This window comes from Bos mutus, chromosome 12 (assembly GCF_027580195.1).
Source record: "Bos mutus isolate GX-2022 chromosome 12, NWIPB_WYAK_1.1, whole genome shotgun sequence".
NCBI classification, from domain to species: Eukaryota; Metazoa; Chordata; class Mammalia; order Artiodactyla; family Bovidae; genus Bos; species Bos mutus.
Window position 1 is genome coordinate 32,722,724 of NC_091628.1, and position 11,201 is coordinate 32,733,924.

General features: G+C 49.9%; 1 protein-coding gene across 1 annotated transcript; it reads left to right on the top strand.

The window, feature by feature from the left end:
• Positions 1–9,224: 9,224 nt before the first annotated feature.
• GPR12 (G protein-coupled receptor 12) lies at positions 9,225–10,229 on the top strand. Its single transcript, XM_070380847.1, has one exon. It carries the CDS (start codon positions 9,225–9,227, stop codon positions 10,227–10,229), a length of 1,005 nt encoding a protein of 334 aa, XP_070236948.1.
• Positions 10,230–11,201: the final 972 nt, after the last annotated feature.

Here is an 11,201-nt window from a genome sequence, read left to right on the forward strand (position 1 = left end):
CTGGGTCTCCGTGGTTCTTCAGGCTTTCCTCTAGTTGCAGTGTGCAGGCTTCTCAGTGCGGTAGTTTCTCCTGGGCTCTAGAGCACAGGCTCAGTGACTGTGGTGCACGGGCTTAGTTGCCCCATGGCATGTGGGGTCTTCCTGGACCAGGGATGGAACCTGTGTCTCCTACAGTGTCAGGCAGATTCTTTACCACTGAGCCACCAGGAAAGCCCTGTATTTGCTGCTTTGAATATTAAATGTCATCTTATTTTTGTCATTTGACTCATTCTTATCAAAAGTCAATGGAAAAAAACCCCAAATGCTTTCTGAGTAAGAGAGAATTCTGGCATGGTGGTAATTCTGGTTGATTGAGATTATTTAAGACTCACTGAGGCCCCCTAGGGGGCTTCCTGCATAGCTCAGTGGTAAAGAATCCGCCTACAATGCAGGAGACTCAGAAGACATGGGTTTGATCCCTGGGTGGGGAAGATCCCCTGGAGGAGGGCATGACAACCCACTCCAGTATTCTTGCCTGGAAAATCCCATGGACAGCTATGGTCCTTGGGGTCGAAAAGAGTCAGACACAACTGAGCAACTAACATTGTCACTTCCACTTTCAAGTGAGGGACAAGAATCTGGGTCTTCTGGTTTGTTCCTGGCCCAGCTCTCTGGTACTTCATCCTCATGTCTGGGTGAAGGAGCCTTACAGGCATGATGACAACATCTTAGTAATGAGCACGTCTTGAGCATCTGCTGTGTACCTGCGCCAAGGGCCTCACGTGCGTTCATTAGCTTCATTTCAGAGAACAAATTCTATGAAACTGGTACCATTTTATCCCTGTTTCCAGCTAAATGGATTAAAGATAGCAAGAGGTGGCAGGGGGCATGTCTTCAGTTCCTCCAGGCCCAGAGGGACCTTCAAATTCAAAGTTAGGGAGCCTGGAATTGGATGCATCTCACTGAGGGAAACCAAGATGGCCTTTGCCCGGACTCCTTCAAGTCACGGATAAGTATACTCCAGAAGGAAATGAATTCAATTGAGCTAATTCAGATTTCATGCCATTTAATTTTAATAGGACGAATATTAGCCCATCAATAACACTTTTAAATGGCTGGACTATGAATATGTGCAATTTGATGTTGAACCGGGGATATTATTTCAACATCATTTAATCTGGTTCATCTCAGGGAAAATGAAGAAGGCATTTTTAGTGGTCACAGAGGTGGCTGACTGAAAGTCTAATAAACATGCGGACGGATGAATAAAACACTGTCCGGAAGCCAACAACCAGAACTTAAGCATATGTGAAGCGTCTAGAGGCTCAGCCCAAGGCAGGCATGTGACCCCTTCTCTTTTGCATAATTAATATCCCCGGGGCCAGACACAGAGCATGTATATTGGGGTTCTTGCCCTAGGTCACTTCACTGCTATTACAGCTCACTCTGCTTTCTCCCTCACTACCCCATGATCCCTATGAGGGCAAGAGTCGCGTCCCCACATCCTCTGGTGTCTTGTAGCCTCTCCTCCAGTGCCTTGGATGAATTATTAATGCTGATGGCCAGTACTGCCACATGCAGCCTCTGCCTCTGCCCTCACACACATTCCTCCACCAGAGTCTCCATCAACCTGCAGGTCCGCCCAGACCTCACCCGCAAGCCCCCTGCCCCAAGCAACAATCATACATAAACCAACTACATGCACACCCAGCTTTCACCAACCCTACACAGCATTTCCAGATAAATTCTGGGAGGTGTTCTAGGGCACTCCAAGGCGGTTAAGAAAGTTTGTGAAGTCCTGGGTTAAACTCAGTGAAATGTTTCTTTAGGGAAGACTTCTAGGAGCCTCTAACATGCTACCAAGTGCTGTAATTTTCCTGGAAGGACTTATGGCATTCAGCTTTTCTGTCCTAGTTTGGGTTCCCCGGAAACAGACGAAGATTTTCTGAGACAAAGATTTGGTAATTCATTCTGGATGTGATCCCAGGGAACATTGGTGGGGATAGAGGAGTCGAGATAGGAGAGAGAGGAAGGCAGTGAAAATAGGACTTCCCTGCTGGGAACTTCCTGGTGGTCCAGTGGTTAAGGATTCACTTCCAATGCAGGATCCCCTGGAGGAGGGCATGGCAACCCACTCCAGTGTTCTTGCCTGGAGAATCCCATGGACAGGGGAGCCTAGTGGGCTACAGTCCATGGGGTCACAAAGAGTTGGACATGATTGAAGCTACTTAGCACTCATGCAAGGGACATGGGTTCGATCCCTGGTTGGGGAACTAATATTCCACATGCCACAGCAATGAAAGCTCCTGCATACTGCAACTAAGACCCGACACAAGTAAAGAAATAAATAAAGTCAAATTAATTCTAAAATAACAAAATAAAGCAAATTACCTGTAATGGACTGAATGTCTGTATCCCCCAATGTATTTTTTGAAGCCCTAGCCCCTGTGTGGCTGTGTTAGGAGATAGGACCTTTATGGAAGTAATTAAGGTTAAATGAAGTCACAAGGGTGGGGTCCTGATCCAGTAGAATTAGTGCCCTTATAAGAAGAGACATCAGATGTACAGAAGAACTGAATACACATCTCTTCAAAGACAACAGACAGATGACCAGAAAGCACATGAAAAGATACTCACCATCACTAATTATCAGAGAAATGCAAATCAAAACTACAGTTAGGTATCATCTTTCACACCAGTCGGAATGGCCATCATCAAAAAGTCTAAACAATAAATGCTCGAGGAGGTATGAAGAAAAGTAAACCCTTTTGCATTGTTGGTGGGAATGTAAATTGGTGCAACCACTGTGGAGAACAGTGTTTAAAACAAAAATAAAGAAGAGAGCAGACAGCCTGCTTGCTCTTTCCCCTTGCACAGGTGTACTCGGTGAGGAAAGCCATGGGGGGTTTAGTAAGAAAGTCATGCAAGCCAGAAAGAGGGTCCTCACCAGAAACTGAGCTCTGCCAGAACCTTGATCTTCCAGCCTCCAGAACTGTGGTGAGAAGAGATAACATTTTGCGGTTTCAGCCCCTGGTCCATGGCCACCTGAGCTAGTAGTATTACATTCCCACCAAGAGTACTGAGCTTAAATCTGCTGAGAGTCAGAGACAGACACGTACGGGAGACTTGGATAAACCACAAGGAGACAAACTGGGGAGGCTGAGTTTGTCACCTCTGAACACTAAGAGGATATAAAGCCAGCTTTGCGAGCCGCAGGACTCGGCATGCCTGGAACTGAGTGGGCGGCTTGGCCAGAGCAATTCCCACCTTCTCCCAGCTGTCACATGGTTTTCCCTCTTGCTGTGTGAGTCTGTGCCCTCGTCTCCTCTTCTTATAAGGACACTAGCTGTATTGGATTAGAGTCCACCCTAATAACCTCATTAAAAAAATCATTTGTTTATTTTTGGACGCACTGGGTCTTTGCTGCTGCTCATTGGCTTTCTCTAGTTCCAGCGAGCGGGGCTACTCTCTAGTTGCGGTGTTCGGGCTTTTCTTGTTGCAGAGCACGGGCTCTAGGTGCAGGGGCTCAGTAGTTGTGGCTCACTGGCTTAACTGCCACGAGGCATGTGGGATCTTCCCCAGCTAGGGATCGAACCCGTGTCCCCTGCATTGGCAGGTGGACTCTTAACCACTAGACCATCAGGGAAGCACGAGAGCATCTTTCTTTTTAGCACTGAGGGTACTCCATTATCTGGATAGACCACAGTTTACTTTTCCATTCACACATGGTAGGGGATCTTGGCTACTTTGAAGTTTGGGCAGTTATGGATTCTGGGTGTATTTCAATGGGAGAGTCAACAGAATTTCCTGACAGTCTGGGTGTTTGTGAGTGATAGCCCCAAAGAGGATGCTGAGGCACTTGGCCAATCCGGCTGTGAGAACAGGATTCCCGTGGATCCCCATTCACAAAGGGCATCAGGGAGATGATGGAAAACAGTGGCCACAACTGTTAGTAACGGTAGCTGTCACTGACAGACCGTAGCTTTCTGCCAGGCTGGGATAAGCATACCGTTCGGTTTACACCAGCCCTAGGAATAGATGCTGTTAACACCCTCAGTTTTACAAATAGGGAACAAAGGCAAGTTGTTTACTGCTCCAGGGCGCACAAGTCTGCTCACACCTGGCTTCTGAGACTGTAAATATTTATATGATAGTTGGCCTTTTGATTTGAATGTATCAGCCTGATTAATATGTACATGCATGCTAAGCTGCTTAATTCATGTCCGATTTTTTGCAACTCCATGGATTATAGCCCACCAGGCTCCTTTGTCCATGGGATTCTCCAGGCAAGAATACTGGAGTGGGTTGCCATGCCCTTCTTCAGGGGATCTTCTGACCCAGGGATCGAACCTGTGTCTCCTGCAGCTCCTCCATTGTAGGCAGATTCTTTTCCGCTGAGCCACTGGGGAAGCCCCCTGGTTAATATAAATCTCCCCAAACCAGGGTGCATCTGCAGAGGAGAGACTGTCACTCTGTGAGGATTCATGGCTGGCTAGTCATTTTCCCTGAAAACAAGCTCCAACATGCTGGCAGCAGGGTTCTCTACTTCCTATGAAGAGCTCGTGGTTCAGAGCCCGGCACAGAGTGGGTGTTCCATAAGCACAGGCCATCAGCTTGGAGAGGAGAGTAATAAAGCTTGGTAACCTGGGTGCCTAAATGAAAACTTGTACCTTCTGAAACTTGACCTGTACATTTTCCCTACTGAGTTGACAAAAAGTATTCAATCTGTTCTAGGCTCCCTTTGAGTGGATACAAAATCATCACATCCCTCAGTGGTTAAGAGTTATCCTCAGAGGACTTCCTTGGTGGCCCAGTGGCTAAGACTCTGCATTCCCAATGCAGGGAACTAGATCCATATCCTGCAACTGAGTTCGCAGGCCTCAACCAAAAGATTTTGCATGCTGCAAGGAAGATCAAAGATCCCATGCCCGCAGTGAAGACCCAGCATAGCCAAATAAATAAATAAGTGTTTTTTAAAAAGAGTCATCCTCCAACCAAATCTGTGCTTTGGTAGTTTCCACCCAACTAGTAGAAATGAGAAAAGTTAGAACACTGTGTTGAGTTTTCATAAAACAAGATGTATTTCATGTAAAAGCACAATCCTTAAAAGGAAAAAAAAAAAAGCACTACCCTTTTGTTTGAGATATGTCCTTTTTCGAATGCCTAAAATTGTCTCTTTCCTTCTGAAATAATAATGAAAGTAGTTAGAAGTGTGCCTGCTTAAACGAACTTATGGAGCAAAAGAAAAGCCCCCAGTTCAGTCACTCCTTTTTGTTGTTGCTTCAGCTGGTGGGGAAACTTACCAACCCACGAAATGCCAGTTTCTGGGTGTCACTGATTTTACATAATCGACATAAACTTGGTTGACTATGAAGCAATCAGAAACGTAAGACTTAGATAATCAAGGGTTAGGACAGGTCAAGTCTACTGCCAAGCAAAGCAAGCATTGATTACCTGCCCATATATGCCTGTGGGTTAGGCAGGCATCGCCCAGGGACGAAAACATAGAGCTGGTCATCCTCCTTTACCGTTAGCAAGACCACTGCTAGAGCGCTTCCAGCCACATGTTGTCACATCCCATGTATACACCTTGCAGAATTTGGGGTGTAAATTGAGCATTCGCCATCTCTTTGACTTGCTGAAGGAGTCAAGGAGAGGCAAGATGCTTTACCTCCTACACAACCTCTTGCCGAAGTTATAGAAAAAAAAAAAATGACCAAGAAGATAAGGAACGAGAAGAAAGTAAACGTCACACACTGAGGGTGTCTGCTGCAGTGTCCCGTAACGGGGGTGAGGCGAACTGAGAACACAGCCTTGCGCGTTACTGAAGGCTGGGCCAGAGTGTGCGGCAATTTCTCTTGCCAGCTGGGAAGACGGTCTCAGTGTGCCAGCCTGGGGCTGCCTGAGGCCACGTTCATGGCTGCGCGGGAGATGCTGGTCTAGGAAAGGACAGTTCGAGGCTGGCAGAGATGGGCTGATGAAGGAACTCGGCACACAGGTCGGATCTTGTTCCTGGAGCTTCTCCTCCACCCTGAGTCTCTCAGGACCTTCCCCAGCCGTGCCAGACAGCAGCATCCATTTTAAATCAAGTTGGTCTGAATTGCATGTCTGCCCCCTGGCAACAGAAGTCCTCACAAATACACTGATAAACATGGAACTCTGGTCATGTTTAAATTCTTTGTGTTACAAGCAGCCTTTCAAGGGGAAGGAGTAACAGCAGGACGGTGAATGCACGGCTGACCTTGGCCATTGGAGGATCTGCCCTGGCCCCTGGCGCCCAGGTTTCACCATTGAGCTGTATCCAAGCCCCACATGAGTCTTCTGTTTCTTCCTTTAATGCTTTCCAGGTCTCAAAACTGCATACACCTGCACATCTCTGCCATCCATCTATTACCCTTTCTCTTCTCAATCTTCCATTCTTTATTTTAATTTATTTAAAAGCTTTTTATCTTCGTTGTTGTTGTTGCACCACATGGCATCCTGGATCCTAGTTCCTCCACCAGGAACCAAACCCACATCCGCTGCATTGGGAGCGTGGAGTCTTAACCACTGGACTGCCAGGGAAGTCCTGCAAGCCTCCATTCTTTTTTCTTACTTCCTAAACACATTAAAGAGGGCATGAAAGCCCACGGCTGTAAGCCCTGTAGGTCAGGGCCAGACTCTGTATATTGATGAGAGCAGTGGCTGGCTGGTGCTGTCACTCACTTTCCCTAAAGCGCTCTGCTGAAGCGAGGCTCCTGAAATGTTGGCAGGTGGTTTGAACTGTGTCATACTTAAACAGCTATCTGTATGTTTAAGTGACTGTTCCTTGCCTTTTTCTAAAAACGCTTTGATTCACCGCCTAACAGTTGAGAGGAAGATGCATATCCCTACATTACCACATTTGCTACCTGGTATTACTTCTGCTTTTTATGAGTCCATCACCACCAGACTGTACCTGCCTGTGAGCAGAGACCACGGCTTACTGGATTTGCATGCCCAGCCCTCATCGTGCTTCTCCATGAGGTACAAGCCATTCTTAAAATGCCATAGAACCTTGCTTCTTGGTCCATTGGCCAGCAGCATCCGGATCACTGGGAAGGAGGACTGCCAATGCAGAATCTGGGCTCCGCCCCAGAACCACTGGTTTGCAGTTGAGACCTAGGGTGCAGAGAGAGCTGGGGTGATCTTGCAGAGGCAGGGGTTGATTGACAGGAGAGGGGAGGAGCGGGGAGGAGGGGGAATCCTGGTGGGTGAGCCTGAAGGGCAGGAGTAAGGAATGACAGTGAGTTCAGAGGACAGATGGGGCGGCTAGAGGAGGATGCATCTGCAGGAAGGAGTTAGTTCTAGGGTCCTATGCCCTGAAGACCACCTTTATTCACATAGAAACTATTCCCCCCACCTCAGGGTAGAGAAAGGTATCTGGGGAAACCTTCACTGCTGATAGGGAAAGATCAGAGTATCACGCCTTTTCCTTCTCCCATTTTGAAAGAGAGACCATCTTTAAACTTAGGATCTCCCAGGTGCTCTGAATTTTGCATCCAGAGGAGACAGGCTCATAAAAGCAGATAGCCATCAGGTTTTCAATCTTAGAAACTATTGAATGTGTTCAAATGAAAAGATAAACTAACATTGCCACTTCAGTGCATCAATGAATTGGGTTTTGGCCGGCATCTGCTTCTGCAGGAAGTCTGTAAATGATTTCCATTGGAAAACACAGCTCGGGGAACACTTAATAAGTGCAATTTGATGATAATGACGATGATTCGCGTAGCAGCACCCTATATCCAGTGAAGCAAATATTCCCAAGGAATAGTGATTTAAAAAAAAAAAAGCTAGGTCCAGGACGCACCTAAGGAAGGGGGTCTCTTGGGGATCAGAACTGCAGTGTGGTCAACTGCAATTCCGAAAACAGCTGGCTGGATCAAAGACCCTGCTTCCCTAAACCTGCTCACCCCCGCCCCATCCCACCTGAACATCCTGAGTACCACCCTAGGCAGTTCTTTTGGGCGTGAAGGTAGCAGTTTAGGGAAAGGCATGGAGAAGCGGGCCCTGGAGACCGGGACGCCCCAGGGGGACCTCGGGAACGAAATGGGTCACGGGGCTCCGGGGCGGCGCTGTCCCGCCCCCGCGCCGTGCGAGCCCCGAGTGGGATGCGGGGCGGCGGCGGCCACCGTGACGCTGCAGTTCCTGGCGTCCGGCTCCTCTCGCTCGCACCCGGCGGTGGGGGGCTCTCCCCGCCCGCGCGCCCAGCGCAGCCCCGACCCGTGGGGCGCGCGCCGGCCTCCAGGGGCTTCGGCGGCGGCGCGCGCGGGGGCGGTGGCGCGCGCGGGCGGGGAGAGCGAGCGGCCGGGCGGGGAGAGCCGGGCGCGCGAGCCGAGCCCGTCGCTCACCTGCCGCCTCTGCTCACCTGGCGCGGAGCGCGCCCCCGCCCTCCCGGCCAGGCCCAGCGAGCGGCCGCCGCCCCTCGCCCCGCGGGTCCGCCGCCGACATGCGACCCGGGTAGCGCTTTGGGAGCAGCGGAGGAGCCCTACCCCCCGGCCTGGGCGCACCAAGGTGACCCCCGCGATGTACCCGCGCCCTGTGGGTCCCCTCGCGTCCCCTCGCGTCCGCCGCGGTGCCTGGGCATCTGTCTGTCCGTCCGTGTCCACACCTCCATCGCGCGCGCCCTCCTTTCGTGGCTCTGCGGCGACTGCCCCGTGCGCACGGGGCGGCGGGGCGGGGTGAGGGGGAGCGGCCGGGACCCCCTTTGTTCTGGCTGGGGTGTGAATGTGCGCGCGCACCGGTCGCCTGGAGGGTGGGAGTTTTGAACGTTCCAGCGAGGATGGCAGCCCGACCCGGCTGGAGAGCTGTCGCCGCGGCGCGGTCCCCCCCACCCCCGCGGCAGTCCCGGTGCCAGGCGGCCGCTCGTTGGCGGCACGCGAGACACATTTTCACGTGTGTCCTCAGCACTTGAGCAAACAGACCGCCGCTGTCCCGCGTGTGCCTGCCCCGCTCGCGCACCTGTGTGCAAGTCCCATCCCGGGTGTCCCCCAGCGCCAAAACGGCATTTTTGTTGTGGTGGTGATGGTTTTAAGCCACGGAGACTTTGGCTTTTGTCGTATTTCTTACCAGGTTGTGATTTGGGAAGCTTGTGGCATTTGGGGGCAGTGTCTAAGTAGGGCTGGCTCGCTGTTGGTGTGGTTTTTGCATGATGTGGGATTGTCGCCCTGCCCTATCTCAACACTAAACAGCCTGTCTTTTCGTTGAAGAGGACAGGGGTTAAAATGAATGAAGACCCGAAAGTCAATGTAAGCGGGCTGCCTCCGGAGTTTGTAGATGCCGGTGCCTCCGGGAACATCTCGGCGGAGGTCTCCTCCCAGGTCCCTGTCCTGCAGCCGGAGCCGGAGCTGGTGGTTAACCCCTGGGACATTGTCTTATGTACCTCGGGAACCCTCATCTCCTGCGAAAATGCCATCGTGGTCCTTATCATCTTTCATAACCCCAGCCTGCGGGCACCCATGTTTCTGCTGATAGGCAGCCTGGCGCTTGCAGACCTGCTGGCCGGCATCGGACTCATTGTCAATTTCGTGTTTGCCTACCTGCTTCAGTCAGAGGCCACCAAGCTGGTCACCATCGGACTCATCGTGGCCTCTTTCTCTGCCTCCGTCTGCAGCTTGCTGGCCATCACGGTTGACCGCTACCTCTCCCTGTATTACGCCCTGACCTACCACTCAGAGAGGACGGTCACGTTTACCTACGTCATGCTCTTCATGCTCTGGGGGACCTCCATCTGCCTGGGCCTGCTGCCGGTCCTGGGCTGGAACTGCCTGCGGGACGAGTCCACCTGCAGCGTGGTCAGGCCTCTCACCAAGAACAACGCTGCCATCCTGTCCGTCTCCTTCCTCTTCACCTTCGCACTCATGCTGCAGCTCTACATCCAGATCTGTAAGATCGTCATGCGGCACGCCCATCAGATCGCCCTGCAGCACCACTTCCTGGCCACCTCGCACTACGTGACCACCCGGAAGGGGATCTCCACCCTGGCCATCATCCTGGGGACCTTCGCTGCTTGCTGGATGCCTTTCACCCTCTACTCCTTGATCGCTGATTACACGTACCCCTCCATCTACACCTACGCCACCCTCCTGCCCGCCACCTACAACTCCATCATCAACCCCGTCATATATGCTTTCAGAAACCAGGAGATCCAGAAGGCCCTCTGCCTCGTGTGCTGTGGCTGCGTCCCACCCAGCCTGTCCCAGAGAGCGCGGTCGCCCAGCGACGTGTAGCGGGCTCTCCACCTAGGAGGAGCCTGCGGGAATTTACCAAGCACTCCCACTGCCTGACCGGTCCGTTGAGATGCACTCCTTCCATCCTTTCTGCTGGAGTCTCTCTAGAGCCACAGGAGCACTTTGAAGCATTCACTTAGATGAGTTAAGTGATTGAAGTGAAAATAATGTCACCAGTGTTTTCACCTTTTTAAAAGCAATTGAGTTCTTTGCTCAATATTATTTTGTTTTATTTGGGATGGGTTTTTTTTTTAAGTATTTTATTTGAAGGCGGGGCTTATGCTTTTTTATTGTTTGGAGGATTGATATTGTCAGGGGAAAGGAAGGGGTGTAACATGGCCATGAAATTATAAAAGGTAAACTGGTCCCAGAGTTTTTACCTGGACTTTAAAATAAAACTGAATTATTGAGGAAATTGGAGAAAGTACTTTTTCCAGACCTTCTTTTTTAAAATGTCAAGGTAGATTTTTTTTAATGCTGCATGTATCTAACAGAATACAATCACTCTGAAGCCAATAGTCTATGTGATTATGTTATGGATTTTATTAACACGAACTGATTTTATTCACGTGAACTCAGTAGTGAATTACCAACACTGAAACGATAAACTCGTTTTTACTCATTCTTTCTTTACTTTCAGCAGTTGCTGTTCACAAGAATTATTTTGGTATTTCTACGCCTGTTGTTAACTCTTTCTGCATGGCTCCCTATGTCAGCTAGACCACTAGTTTCAAATGTTGCCATGTAAATCCAGAACCAGATGAGTCACTTTTCAATACAGTTTTTCAATATGACCTTCTAAAATGAAATATGAAATGTGTTGTGGTTTACGTACAAAGTAGGATTGATTAGGTATAACATGGTGGTTTCCTAAGCTACAGTCTGTGTTCAGGAAACAAAAGAAAAAAATTAGCATGTTCAAATTAGATTAAATTGATTTTAGTATATTCTGAAAAAATGAATCAATGTGAA

Excerpts from the sequence above, each read along its gene's own strand:
- GPR12 (XM_070380847.1), top strand. The coding sequence starts at position 9,225 with ATGAATGAAGACCCGAAAGTCAATGTAAGCGGGCTGCCTCCGGAGTTT.